General features: G+C 35.5%; 1 protein-coding gene across 2 annotated transcripts in view; it reads right to left on the bottom strand.

The window, feature by feature from the left end:
* Positions 1–724: 724 nt before the first annotated feature.
* Positions 725–15771, bottom strand: part of LOC149084171 (nose resistant to fluoxetine protein 6-like) — a 65294-nt gene continuing 50247 nt past the window's right edge. The window contains exons 5-15 of one of the 2 annotated variants that reach the window (XM_089234517.1): positions 14944–15038; positions 14652–14837; positions 12724–12817; positions 12289–12372; positions 11993–12158; positions 10756–10835; positions 9233–9355; positions 8979–9102; positions 8031–8220; positions 6811–6953; positions 725–1729 (exon numbers count right to left, since the gene is read on the bottom strand). In XM_089234517.1, the coding sequence (XP_089090643.1) occupies positions 1460–1729; positions 6811–6953; positions 8031–8220; positions 8979–9102; positions 9233–9355; positions 10756–10835; positions 11993–12158; positions 12289–12372; positions 12724–12817; positions 14652–14837; positions 14944–15038 (1555 nt within the window). In that variant the 3' untranslated portion in view covers positions 725–1459. The remainder of the gene's footprint in view (positions 1730–6810; positions 6954–8030; positions 8221–8978; positions 9103–9232; positions 9356–10755; positions 10836–11992; positions 12159–12288; positions 12373–12723; positions 12818–14651; positions 14838–14943; positions 15039–15771) is intronic. The other variant, XM_089234518.1, reaches the window with a different exon arrangement.

The raw sequence follows: 15771 nt of genomic DNA, 5'->3' as shown, positions 1-15771 counted from the left end.
ACGAAAATTATCTATTCACCTATAATAATTCTTTTAATATTGTCTGAAATTCTCCACAAGCACCATTTAACACTAGAACTACTGAGCGGTCATACTGACTGATTTCTGAACTTTGATCACCCAATACATCTTTATTTTTCAAAATTTTGCAATTTCGCTCCGTTACTTTTCCTAATTTGGCGAAAGGAATCTTTTGGCGCAAAAAAGAAATTTCTAAGTCGTTGACCTTGTAGAAAAACTTCTACCTAGAACTACCGAGCGGTCATTTTAAAATCTAAAATACCTGTTGCGTTTTTGCGATTTCACACCACAAAATGTCTCATTCATACAATGGTGGTAAATAAAAATGATCCCTTGTACCCCTTACAAAGTACTCATGGACCCCCGGGGTCCACGTGTAATAGATTGGGAAATACCATATTATATCGTCATTGTTTTTTTTTATTTGACTTTTTATTTTGAGATTCAAACCATCCAACTGCTCAAGGTCCCCTTGGCGGACACAGAGGGGAACATGTTCTGGTCTGGTGGTGGTGGTGGTTGCTTGTGTATGTAGTGTGTGTGCGTAACGTGAAGATAATTGTTTAGGAATGCATGCTATATGTCTGTGAAGTACTGCCGTCTTTCTGTCGAATTCTTAAGCGACAAGTCGGCAGGTTATTTCATTTCATAAGCGCTACACGTCTTTTAAATAAACATTCGAATATGAACACTCAAATTTTTTAACTATCAACAAAAAAACTTATTTTATTTGAATATGATAATATTACGTTTCATACAAATATCCCTTTCTTGATGGATGTAGAAAAAATACTGATGAATTTCCACAATAACGAACCAAATAACATTATTCGCTCTCATAAAAAATTGTTGTCTCATCACCCCCTATTATTTTATACCTACCAATGCTTCGATGCCTTACTGCGTTTTATTGGCAGAGAGATGATGAAGGGGTATGAGCTGTTAGCTTCATCTACGACACATCGATAAACGAATGAAGGTTCAAGGCATTCATTTGTTCAGCTAATCATTAAAATGTAAGCATGGGGTTTCAGTTTATCGTGATAATCCTTATCGAATTATCCATTATTTTGGAAAACGATGCAATAAACGACGTAACGATCTTACCATATCCATTTGATTCAAGGAGATATGTCTGATTCACCATATTAGTTCGAAGCAATTACGCAGAAAAAATTTCATCAGGAAAAGTACAGACTTATTTTTGAACCTACGGGATTCGCTGCATGTACACAAAAAATCAGTCTTCCGTTTTCTCTTCTCTTTTCATCATCACAGTATATTACAGTGAGCAAATTACAACTGCCACACTAGCTGGATCGAGATGATTTGTACCTTTAGCGAGTAGTTGAGCATTTTTTGTCGGTATATTAATGAACATCACAAATGTATATCAGAACGCAACACAAAACACACATATCGAGCACCAACACAAGTTTCACGGTTCTATAATTGCCGCACCTTGCGTCAGAGCCGAAATAGATATTCCGTGACATGTTGAAGGTTTCTTGTCTTCGTAGTCGTCGCTTGTCGACGTTCGGTCGGACGATTTCGAGATTGAACCCATCCTTCCAGTCCATTCTGGAATTTTCTTATTCAGATATTCTGATAAGATCCTTTCTACATACATATAAGGCACTTGGAAGAAGATGTAACACACATAGGAAAAGAAATATGTGATTATGAGGTAGCCGAAGTAATTGATTATCTACATGAGAGAAAAGAAAAAGGACGCGTTAATTTAAAATGGCATCAGACACAGTCAGAAAAATCTCTTATATATTGACATCAAAAACTTCGATGTTACGTCTTAATGTCCAAAGCCGAAATTGAACTTGATGCTAAATTTTCAGTTAGACAATCAAATTACAAAATAGTTAAAATAAAATTAAAAAACATTCAATTTCACATTGATGATAAATGCTATGTGAATACACCGCCTGGCAGCGTAATTGTAAACCGCCTATCCTTAATAAAATTCGCACACTTCAGCTCAGGCATCTTCAGCATTTTGTCCGCGAGCACCGTGGTGCTCATTGACGCATCAAAATTGCGCTATGCTTGTCCGAGATTCGTTGTTCACGAGTACGAAATAGCACAAATAACACTGGTCTATGAAATTTCAAAAATTTTCTGCTTCCGAGATGAAAATAGCTATTTCTTAATTAATTCAATGTGCTGAATAGGAATATGACAAAGAAAAGAAGCTGAATTGGCTATTTTTTATTTTGTGTAATGTGTACGCATTATTGAATGTGTATATGTAAATATTACACTGCTGGACAAAAAAAAAAATCTTTTTTTCTCCATGTTCTTAAAGAACTTTTAATGGTTTTAGTATATTGGGCCTGTGCTAATTCTGAATCCAGCATTGGTTTTGTCGGAAAGGCTCTAGTTTTTGAGATAAGGGGGAAATTAAATTTGAATAGTAATACATAAGCAGCAAATAAACACATTCTTTAGAGTATACATTATCTCAAAAACTAGACCCAATTCGGCCAAACCAATGCTAGATTCGGAATTAGCGCCCTAATATCACCCTAAAATGACTGAATTATTTTTAGTAATCATTTACTATATTTGTTTATAGTGCACAGTTTTAATTTGATTCGTATGCTGCTAATGGTATTACCATTGAAATTTGATTTTCACGTTGTCTCAAAAACTAGAGCCAATCTGGCAAACCCAATGCCAGATTCAAAATCAACGCTCCAGAAGCATCTTAAAATCACTAAAATATCTTTGGCAATGATTTATTATTTTTGTTTATAACTCACAGTTTCAATGTGATGTACATGCTGCATATGCTATTACCATTGAAATTTAATTTTCACTCTATATCAAAAACTAGAGCCAATCTATGATTTTTATTGTCAGGTTCTTGTTCGGCATCCTCAAATTCGTAATATTCGGCTACTTTGGTTTCTGAAGCTTTTTGGCTGTTGGCCAGTGTAATTAGCCTCTTAAGCTGAACCCAAAATATCATTAAATGTTTCAGTTCACACTTACTTTTTTTTTCTCAATTGAAGAGCTTATTTTCAAATAAGAAATATTTCCACTTTTGCTAAATTTGCAATAGGAGTAAAAACGTTTTCTAAAGGTAAAAAATTCCCTTCAGGTTGCATGTGGGAGTGGTAGAAAAATATTTAAATTCTATGCTTCTTTCGATCAATATTCAACGGAGTTATCTGCATTTAAATTTCGGAAATGTTCCGTTTAGTTAAAAAAAATTAGTGGAAATGTTATGTTTCGATTAAAATTGGAGCTGGTCAAAACAAAATCAGGAAATTTCTACACCACCTGTTGGTTGCAGAAGGTTTCACCTACCCAAGGAAGGTACCCTTACTGTCCTCTCGTGACTAACATAAGAAACACGATCATTCAGTGTGGAGCTTCCCCATCACGATCATTCCCGTTAGCGGACAAAATTTTCGGTCACATAGGTGTCAGTTATCGAAAAAAGTTCTACTTCTTCCCTAACCGTACATACACCTCGTACACATTCCACATTCCTCTGAGGAACTTCCAATGAATCGGTACATGCAGGAGCGTGTTGTGTGAGTGCATGCATGAATGGCTCTAACGTATTTACAATGCTAGAGTACGTTGTAAAAGTTGCGCTTGTTTCGAGTTCTTGCTGGTGCTGCTATCTGTGTCCGATATTTTGAATTAAAGATGGTAAATGCTTGAGTATTTCACGTTATGTAAGTATTATGATGAAAGGCTGCCTGCTCTCTGCGGAGAGACCTTTTCTAATGGAAGAACGGGGCTCGCATTCGCACCTCGAAATTGAAAAATCGCGAGGTTCGCATTTTACAGCATTTTGTTCGCAGGGTTCGTATTTAGAATGTACTTCTGAAAAATGTGTCATTTTTTGAAAATAATCTCTTAACACCAGTAGGACAAGCGCTTCGTTATGTTCCCGTTCGAATGCAAAATACCAACGTCAATGGAAAAAAGTAGATACGTTTCCCTTTTGGTAGAAATGACTAACTATACATTGTTATTTGTACCAAAAATATTCCTGTTTCAATAAACTCTGTCACATAAACCGGTAGAGCTCATCCCAAAGATTCAAAAACGCTTGGAAAGTGAATTTAAAAAAAAAATGTTCCCTTTAAAAAATAAGTTGGTCAATTTAGCAGTGCATATAGTATAGAACACATCTAAATTTGAATAGAAATTTTTCTTTGAAGTGTGTTTCAGACCTGAAAATGGTCGGATTGAGTTTTATGTATGAAATTTTGATTTCTGAATTGGCTATCGGTGTGTTCAGATCTGAAAAAAAAAATACTCGTACTTAGTCAAAAAGTACAATTTAGAAATCTGCTTCTCAATTGAGAAAAATAAGGAAAATTTATGTTAGCACATTTGCTTTCTGTACCGTGTTGTTCGACAGCATAATCAATTTCGTATAATTGCATTGTCTGGAATAAAATAACATATTTCACTGAACTAAAAAATTGTTGTCTCGACTGACAATTTTTCAACTGTGAAAAATTTCGAAAGAGTATGAATTATGTTTAAAACATTTCGATTGCCGTCCACCGAATAAATTCGATAGAGACAACATTCAAACTTGCTAAATACAACATAGAACGTGCTTCAACACGTTGTTGTTTATAATTTCTGTTAAAGACGACCGTCTTAAACAAAAATTATAGACACAAATTTGTCTTCGCAATTATTTTATGAGGTCGGGCAATATCTCAGTTCTTATTTTCAGCCACATGTGTTTGTATCAATGTTATACCAAGATCCTGGACGAAACAACAACGAATGGCTCCCCAGTCTTCAATTCAACAAGTGTTATAGCCCCTCGATTCGATTTAGGTGGGGACTTGTAAGGTAAAAATTCAAGTGTCCGAATTCATGATCTTACAAATGATTATTTTTAAAATTGCAACAAATATATTTGATATCTTCATTCTGGAACATGTCTTAAAAGAAAATCTTTAGGTAACTATCTACGTATGTATGGCAAAATACACAGAAGAATGAACCTTTCTTCAAGAGTGACTACACAATAGCATAACAGAGTGGAAGATTCTATGGCTCAAGACTCGGTTATAATTTAATCACTAATCAATACCGCCCTCGTCAGCCTATCTTTTCTCTACTCATCAAAATACATTATTTTTGGTTTTTATAAATTTCTCAATTTCCTCACCATCCTCAGTTCATTCACGGTTAAAGTAATTCAGCTCAGCGTTTTCAAGTTAATTTTATTAATAGCATTTATCGTACAAACTACTATTTATTATTTTCATTGGTTTTATTTATTGTTCAAAAAGTTAGTGGAAGCTAAACTTGAAGGATGATATCAGCAGTTTAATTATCAACTTGAACTAAAGGTGTTGTGTGTGGACAATATGACAATATCTCCTCCTTTCTGTGCAGAAAAATTTCTCGGGAAGAAGTTGAAAAAGAAGTCTCAAATTTGAACTTGTCTAAGCAAGTACAAATTCGATTTAATTTGGAAAAAAGAATTATTTAAACAACTAAAGATTTCTCGGGCATTTATCAGGCATTAGATTTCCTGATAAACCCAGAGGAAAGTTATGATCACTTCCGTGAAGCAAAGAATTATTGGTGTGTTTGAAGAAGAGTAAAAGCACCGACTATAGATATGCTATACAAGGTATAATAACCCTTTAAGCCGTATTTAAAATTTTCATGATCCGCATTATAACTGCCAGAGTAGAAATCACTGAACTTTCTAGAAATTGCAACCTATTTTCAGGAAGAATATTTTTTTTTTCCGATTCCGAGCTGATAAATCAATGCTTTGCTCCCAGCCCAAAATAATGATAATAATAAGGCAGGGAAAAGAGGAAAAAAAACGATGGTTTTCTGTTATTTATGTTATACTCAATAGTACTCGAAGGGGAAGAGAAAAACATCGTCTCCCTCCCTTCTTCTGTTATCACGCTCCATACAGATCATAGACTAAAGATATAAATAATATTATTCTCACTCTGTGATACATATGCTGACTCCACCCACTGACAATTGATTGGCCGGACAGGGGGAAAAGAAAACATACTTTCTGGAGAAGAAAAATTACATCGGTGTATGGGGTCGGGATTACAGTTTTGAGAGAGCTCTGAGAAACAAGATATCTCGGAATTGCCGCTGGAAGGATTAAATGCGAGTATATACAATGAAAAAATATGTAACTAAAAAAATACTGTAAATTCTCAACTATCCGGCCTAATGTGGCAGAAGGGCAGGTCGGACATCAAAAGAGCCAGATTATCCAGAATTCTATAAATGCTTACTTCCTACCCCAGCCATACAATTAAAAAAAATCACCCTTCTTATACCAATATAACCGCCTTATAAGTAATGCCTTGTAAATGCTTATTATGCACTGTACTCTGTAGGTTTTTAAATTTATAAAACAAGTCCGAGAATGAAAATATTGTACAAATTTTTGGATAAATTTTATAGTTCCAAACTTTATTGCAGGAAACAAAATCATATATACACTATACATTACCAGTTTTTCTCAACCGAGCCTTGGCATCATTTATACTAGGCCCCGAATAATTCAACTTTCGTTTTTTTCCCCATTATTCGTGTGTATGACCGGCCCTTCCACTTTCAAAGGTTAAGAATCAATGCACTGTGTAGTATGAATAACATACAGTTTTAAAATAAACAAAACATCAACGTAAAACGTAAGCTTAGCTCTTATAAAAATCATTTTAACTTATTTTTTTACAAGGCCGTAAAGTCCAGGGTCTACTGTATATATGTTACAAAAATAACCAAGGGTTTACTTACATTTTCCTCGTGGCTGAGGTAGACTCTCTCCCTCGTTATACCCACGTGATAGTATATGACCACTAAATGAATAAGATAAGCTAGAAAACTCAGTCTGTATAAAGGCACAATTGCCTTCCAGGACAATATGTGTGGTATCCACCCTACAAAAATGCAAAGATTCATTAGTAAGACAAAACTTTGAGTGATATAATATAACAGCTAATAATAAATGAGACAGGGAACAACAGATAAATAAAGTGTAAAAAAATATTTTTTTTGTTGTAGACATGTGTTGTTTAATACCAGTGTTCTTCAAGTTTTTAACAATTCGGGACCAGTGAAAGCAGTTGTATAATTTCACGGATGATAAAAATTGGGAGAAATAGTTAGCAGATCGGTGAAAAATAAATAATGAGAGAGAAAATTTTTGAGGACTGACAAAAACTAAATAGGAAAAATAATTTGCAAACCAGAAAAGAAAATTAAAAACAAAGAAATAATTTGGAGACTGGCCAAAAAATGAATTAATGGTAGAAGCCATTTATTTATTCGCCACCTGTCGGTCGAGTGGTTAGGGACTAGCTTCTCACTGTGCTGGGTTCGGGAAACGATGTCTACTAACCTAATACTAACAAATTTCCTAGACTGGATTAGGATTATGCTGATCCATTGGGAACACGTAATGATCACGTTACTATTATTATTAGTAATAGTAGTAATTTGCGGACCGACAGTAGCAAATAAAGTAGAGAAGTAGTTTGTTCACCAGCAAAATAAATAAATAAATAAACGATAATAATAATAATAATTTGAGGGTAAATAAATAAATGGAAAAAATAATAATAAATGGTAGAATTAATTAGGAAAAATGATAATAATTATTTGCGGGCTGACAAAAACTTGTACAGATAAGTGAAACAGTTAACGGTCCTGTGACGGCTAAGACAGAAATAAAAAACACTACAGAGACTGAATATTCAAGTAAATCTAAAACTAGTGTACTTAACAGTTTTATGAATTGCACGAAATGTTCTGCTGACCGTTCCACGGGCTAGCATTTGATAAATGCCGGTTTGCACTGAAAAATCTACCACAATGTGTTTCACAATGAATGTTTGAAAAGAATCTGTGAATTTATCAATAGTTCAAGTTCACAAACGAAACGACTGTGCATATTGAATATACGAATGTGTTTTTTGAAAATATGAATATGTTGTTGTTGTCTCTCGTATACTCACATGCATTGCCTGTAGCAGAAGCAATGAATAACCAAGCCAGAAACAGTGAGTAAACGTTTCTGTTTAGCATTGCGTACAGAATCGCTACGCTCGGGTTCATGAAGTCGTTGAGGCTCCTGTACTGGTAGAGTCCGAATATCACAGCCATGAGAGAAGCCGAAGAAATGATCCAGCCACCTAGAACCATCACCTACCAAAAAAAAAATTATATAATTAAGGATTTTTTTCTATTTAAAAAAAAAATAGTTTTTTACAAATACAGCAACGAAATTTCTCCCACGGACACAATGTTAAAGTTCTCCGCTTAAATCATTATCATTTTAACTTCTCCCCGCTTAACTGAATATTAAGCTTCACACGTCAGCTGTAAATATGCATTAACCACTATGTACGTAATGTTTTCTTTAAATGGAACATATGTTAATAGGTTAAGATAAATGTATTTTTTGGAGTAGGTACTGTGTGGCTTCCAAGTATTCAAGTTGTCTTCAATACGTACATTTAATTTTTTTTAATTTTTGTTCTCTGTTGAGACAGTAGAGAGCGCTAACTTTCCTAATGAAAAGTAAAAATCTCAGATATTGTGTGTAATCATTGTAATTAAATATAATTTTCATTTCATTTCTGATGTCTGATTTGTTCGAGAAGCTTTATTAATATTGATCTTTCATCAGTTTTTAATATGCAAATTATACTATCGTTATAAAATAGCAATTGAATTGTTCCCCGCATAATTGGATATAACATTTAATCGGATATTTTGTGTGTAGCAATCGTTGATATCCGATAAAGCCAACTGTGTATTTACATTCACACAAACAAATAGACCATTGATTTTTTTATGAAAAGGTGCTGCCATCTGTTGTCGAAGTTGTACAAAACATTTACCCAATCATTACGTAGAATATGAGGGAGAAGAAAAGCAGGTCTGACTGCAAATATACGTACTGGCTTAAGCTTGAGGACTTTCTGGTGTTTCCCGATCAAGTACCCCGTCAAAATACCAATTGAAAAAGCTCCGACGTGATCGAACGTTTGGATGTAAAGCAGGTTCCACATCTTTCCTCCTGATCTGGAAGTGAGAGAGACATGTTTTAGGTCCGCGTGTGAAACTAAATTACAGAATCGGAAAAGGGTATCAAGATAAGGTGATCAAGATATTACAATTTTTACTGCGCATTTTAACAAACATCATAACTTACTCCAAGTTAACGAGATACAAGCTCAAAGCTCCGGGAAGCTCCCTGACGAAAACCGTCGCTCCAACGACTGCCATACTCAAGACAATCGCTATCAAGCTCGCTCCAACGCCGAACATCGGTTTCCTGAAATTATAAAATAAAACAAAGAGTCTTTATAAGATGTCTTCTTTGAAGGAGAAAGGGTCACATATATCCTTGTGCTGGGACGGGCTTAAGTATTTTGCGGCCCAATGCAAAAAAAACAGCTTTGTGCCCCCCCCCCCTTCCCCGTAACACGGAGTTTCCCATTCTCAGTGTTCGTGAGCAATCCCATTCACGCCATGTTTACATCGGCATCCCATAATGAATATCGAACCACTATTTCATGGTCATGAAAAAATAAATAAATAAAAAACTACTCGGCAGTTAAGTGTGGACGATAGTCCGCTGCCCAACGAAAAAATTGGCAGTGTAGACACTTGAAACTTGGGGGATGTTGGGGCTCGAGACATGATTATCTGACCAGGGCCCCAACTAGATACTCATTCAACCGAAGGAGCGAGCATTACGCCTCGCATAATTTTGAATAATTTTTAAAGACGAATTTAGGGTCCCCCATTGATTCAACGTCCGAGGCACCAGATCCGCCTGCATCCTTTTCTTGGCTTAAAAGGATGTTGTTCTGTGAAAACTCTAGGCCGGGAGGGGGGGGGGTTCGATGTATGGATTTTAGAGGTCTGGGGCAAATATTTAAGCTATTTGCTTTGTGAATGTTAAGTCAAAACCATAACCCCCCCCTCCCCCCACCACAAAGTTGGGACTGACAGGGCTCCAGGCCGGGAGCCCGGAGAACGACACTCTTATCATTTTCTTTTTTTCATGCAATAAATTCACGACATTGGGGCCTGTCACTCATCTGACATGGGGAGCCCCCCCCCCCCCACCAAAGATCCCATCTTAGGGGCCCTGCTGTAGGATGTGAGGCCATGGTCAAAACGTTGAGAACGTTAAAGTCAAAATGTAATCAAAATATTTTTATCTCGTTCTGCAGCCCCTTAAATTTATCAACCCGTGGCGGCCGCACCTTTCGCACCTGATTAAGTGCGGCCCTTCTCCTTGTGATACCATCTGTCTTCCATGTTAGAAGTGAAAATGGCAGATACCTGGATTTTCATGTTATGTAAGTATCGTTAGAGGTCTGTCTGCTGTTTACGGAGAGACTTTCCGCACAAGAGACCGGCTCGCATATTCATAACGTCTGCTGGATAACCCAAGTTTTTCAAGAGTTGTTGGATAGAGAAATTGGATAATGCAATTGGAGCCATGCATGTCTCTTAAACGTGAATGTATTTTTGCATGCTGTGTTGGTAAATCCTTTTTTTTACAGTGAATCACAAGAAATAATTTTAGACCATTCCATATTTCTTATTATTATTATGAACCTATTACTTACTAATCTGCAATGATAAAAATTTCTACTTAAATATGACGTCTTGCATCAACAATTATACAAATTCAAAAATATTTCAAGTAAATCTACTTGCCTTATCAATAACCAAACTATAAAAATGGCGATAACGTACAACTGCATTAGTACGGCAAGAACCCAAGTATGGTAGAGACACTGAAGAAGGAAAAATTAATAATAAATGAGAGAGAGAGAGAGAGAGATATTTTCATACGGTTAAAGTGCGCATAATTTCACTCTTATTTGTTATCAGATTGAGGTATAGAAAATAATTTCGAACTGCCTAAACTCTGTCATTCAATAATACCGTGATAAAAAATTTAAATTTCATGTCAAATATATGTATTAGGCCCATAAATGTTAATTGTTTTAATATAATATGATCTCATCTTTACTAAATTCATCTTTCTGCATCTTTTTTAACATATTGTCCTCTCTCTGTCCAATTGTGGCAAGTATACTTAATTATAGTGTTGTTTCAATGTATGAAATTATTCTAATACCGTAAAACCTGTCTTTAACTAATTGCAAGGGATTGAGATTTACTTTGAACAGAGGTTTCAGCTTAATAAAGGTATAAATAAATATATAATGTATAAAATAATGTAACGATCCATTTAATTGAAATAAAATAAGCGTACATTAACTGAAAATAAATTAAATAATTTGAAAATAAAGTGTAATATGGCCGTGCTAGGCGTCAGTGATTTTTGCTGAAGCCTGTGTTATATAAGTTCTGAAAAACAGACAATGTTGAAAAAATACTTTAAAAGAAAAAAATCATGACTCACGGTGGGTATATCTCAAGTGAAAATACGAAAAAAATCGGGTTTTTCCCTTTTTTTTCATCGAGTCAACTTCTTGGCCATATTCTCAACAGGTGAAGATAATATGACCAGCGAAGTCCTCGACGTACATATCTCAACAGTTAAACAGGGGCATTTTCACTAGAGCTTACTTATTAAAAAAACGTACGCAACTAAGCAAACTTTTAATTGAAAATTATGTACAAAAAGAAATATACATCATACAGAAAATAAGTTTCGTAGGCTTTAACTAAATTAAATTAATGAATGTGAAAAAAATTAATGTGTTGAAAATTTTTTCAAATTAATTAATAGACATGTTTCGGATATAGATGAATTCATTTTCTTTCTTCTTACAGTGGATAGAAATTGAGGAATGAGTGCTCAAGAAACAACGGGTGCATGTATTTGTGGGAAAATAAAAATCACATTATCAAGATAACTAGTTAACATTATCAAAAGAATTCATCATTGTACACTATAGAATTATTGTTGTGAAACCCTCACCGATTCTTCAGCCGACCAATAATTTTGAATGTAGAAAATATTTAACCACCATCTTTGGCGACAATTATCGAGATAACGATCGACGAAATCTCTCCAGAAAGGTCCGTATCCGAAGAGTGGGAGGCAGAAGAACGAACACACTGCCAAAAGCTGCAGCAACGTCATCCTTTTGGCAAAAAGAAAGAAAAAATATAGTGATAGACCCCGAAATTTTATCAAAGCTGCGAGTCATATAATGTGATCGAATTCATAACGATAAGAAAATACACGGATCCGCTGCATACCAGTCTACGTACCTCACGTAAGGTTTTAATAGAAGGCTCCTCAGGTCCAATCGGACTGTTTTCATTCGCCAGCGATTGAACGCTATCATGAAACCACTGAATGAACAAGGAGAGAAAGCAATGCATTACATTTAGAAAATCCATTTACGTGAACTCTTTAAGAACCCAAAAATTAAATATAACCAATTATGCTTCAAAGATAAGGCACCAGAACTGAACCCTGTACCATACCAACACGCAAACGTATCAATACGGAACGGAAATCCCTTCAAGTACCGTCACTTTTCCCACCATAAATAGAGCCATGAAACCAATTCATCCCTTATTCTACATCACTGTAACGAATAAGTAGTTTTCCATGAAAACAAAAATAGATATGAAATTGAGAGAATGGTTCTTTCATTGTCCAACAGGAATTTTTCTAATACGAGCGGCCGAATCACTTACGCTAAAAAGAAATAGTTTTCGATCCCATTTGATCCGTTCGCTAGGAAAGTGAACGTGAATTGTTTCATGTAGTCTAGCAGATTTAGAACGCTACCTGAAACCATAAAAGAAAAACAATTTTCAACCATTAGAAAGTATTGATATGTTTATTGGAAAAAATTGAATGAATGCAATGTTAAACAGGTTGCGCCAGAAGTCTACCACCAAAATAATAGTTTTGATATAGTTCGCATCAAAACAAACAATTTTTTCAATAGAACCTGGTGTCGCAAATGACTTTGTTGTTTAGCACATGGTGACATGGAATTTAAATTATTAGTTACAAAAAAAGGGGTGGAATATAGTTACTAATGTAACTTTGGGAGTAACAAGGGACAAAAATATTTTTCCCACACCATTAACATAAGTTGACCACATTTCCTCGGGTAATATACAAAACGAGAATTTTCAATCGAAAATACGGGAAATCACCAGTGATCCCCGGAAATGATGACAAAAGTAGGAAAAACTGCCGATCATGACGAAAAATAGCAAAATGGAGGAAAATGAAGCGCCTACAGCAAATCGCTGAAAACTGCAATGTAGTTAGTTCATGGAAGAAAAACGTTAGGCATGATAAATATGTGATTATATGAATCTACAGTGATAATCATCTTAATATAGTTTTTGTAAGCTAGAAAAGTAATTTTAATTCTTTTGACTGCTATTATACATAAGAATTCGAATTTACGAAATCTATGTTGAAAGTACAGTAGACTCAATAATCCGGCCGTGCGGTAGTCCGGCACCACTTCAGTAATACAGCGTTTTTAGGCACATTTTCTTCGTGCATAGAAAAGTAAAGACATGCCACTTCATCTATGTGCACGGAAGTATTTATTATTTAAATCATACATGCTCAACCCATAACCTGCGGGCCAAATTTGGCCATCGGTATCATCTGATGTGGCCCGTGATTTCAAAGCTATTTTGCGAAAGTGAACTAAATGACATATTTACAAATAATTCAAGTGACACGTGGTACATTTCCTACATGACTTAAGTGGACCCCGGAACATTTCCAGATCACTTAAGGGACCCCTCGGCACATTCACAGATCATTTAAACTGCCCGCGGTACATTTACAGATGACTTTATTGCCCGCAATACATTTACAGATGACTTTATTGCTCGCAGCACCTTCCAAGATTGCTTAAGCGACCCCCGGCACATTAGCAGATCACTTAATTAAACTCCCTTATATTCACAAATCACTTGAGATCTGCGGTACAGTTCCAGATCACTAAAGTGGTCTGCGGCCCATTTACAGATCACCCAATTGGCCCATGGTGCATTTACAAATCATCCAAGCGATCCGCGGCACGACTACAAATCACTTAAGTTTCCCGCGACGCGTTTGCAAACCAATAAAGTGGCCAGCACTCTTCTAAAGGTTGAGCCCCCTTGATTCAAACCGGCTTTTCCCATTAACTTCCAGCTATCCAGCGATTTCAGTAATCCGACCAGGGATACCAGGGTGTGCCGGATTACGAGAGCCGCATTAGTGAGAGTCTACTGTACCGAGAAAAGAAAATGAAGCATTCTTATGTAATATAGTCAGAATGGATGAAATCATGGAAAATGTGGGAATCTCCTTCGAAATAGGGGCTATACGGTCACCCTAATTATATATCATTGGGGATAATGAAAAAAGGGATGATATTTTCCTCTTGACTGAAGAAGAACTTTCCCTATATCTTCTATTAATATGGGAGAGGTTGCCATATTTTGGCGACTTCTGACATGGGGAAATGCACGTATCCTCAAAAAGGGGAATGGGTTGGAATGGAACGCTGGGTTCTATCAGAAAAATTGCCTTGACTTGGACTATCACTCCTCTCATTTCAGTCGTAGAGTCCCGGAGCATCCTGTACACCAACAACACTCACTGTACTTGTAGAAATATTCCTTGTTGTACATAAAGTAAGTATGCGCTAATATGTTCAGTGCAACCGTGATGAAAAAGAATCCCTGCACCATAGGCATAGTATGAGAGCATGATGTCTCTCCGACTGCAAAAAGCTTCTTCGTGCTGCTCGCTACTGATAAGTTCTCTACAATCTCTCTCCATTTACCTACGAAAAATAGTAATTTAAATTAAATAAATTTATCACTTCTCTCATCGATATCTACTGTGATAATGCATTGGAATAATTACCATTAATTTTTATTGGCTCTTACCCTTTTTTTCTCTAGTGTCAACTGCAAATTGTGAATAGTAGATCTCTAGTGCGGTTGCTACTAGAACTGCACAAATTATTACTGCGAAAATAGGGCTGTAAAATATTAAACGGAAAACATACATCACATTATTATAAGAGGTGGAAAATACTATGGAAACAATGTAGTAATATTGTATAATAACAATGTAGTATACACAAGTATATACAATGGAAACTTCAATACTGTAAACATCCTTTGTCTTACAATCGTTTCTAAATTAGAGCCATAAAAACAGAGCACAATGATGAAATGTAAATTTTTGGTTAAGAGGAAAAAAAATCTGTGAATATATATATATATATAATTAAATAAATGACACTAAATTTTTCCCATTCCAAGGTTTTTCTTTGATAATGATGACGAAAATGATGATGGGCCTTTGTCTCTGTAACAAAGTCTATATGATGAAGATTTTTGGACCCATCATCAAAATGTTCAGGTACTTAACGGGAAAGGAAATATTGGTAATCGACTTGAAGGATTGCTTTTATAACGTCTATGGCTTATTTTCCCATCATTATGACAATTCGTTAATACCACTGAATTGCTTTTTTTTCCAATCTTTGATCTCATAATTAGTAATGTTAGCGATCAAAGAATCCTCCGAAGGTTTTCAAAGTTATATTATTCGTTAAAACTTCTCTTTTGCGGACACCGGCGGGGACAAAAAAGTTCACCCGAGAGATGTCCTTTGGGGGAAGGGGGGTTCGCTGTTATAAAGAATTCAAACTTACATATTAAGAAAGGATTCCTTTAATGCAAATGTTTAGCATATAAAGTACTTTT

This window comes from Pholcus phalangioides, unplaced genomic scaffold, assembly GCF_987345545.1.
Source record: "Pholcus phalangioides strain wild (caught in Gottingen) unplaced genomic scaffold, Ppha-v1.0 ptg000008l_1, whole genome shotgun sequence".
In the NCBI taxonomy this organism is placed as follows: domain Eukaryota; kingdom Metazoa; phylum Arthropoda; class Arachnida; order Araneae; family Pholcidae; genus Pholcus; species Pholcus phalangioides.
This window is presented reverse-complemented; position numbering and strand designations above follow the sequence as displayed.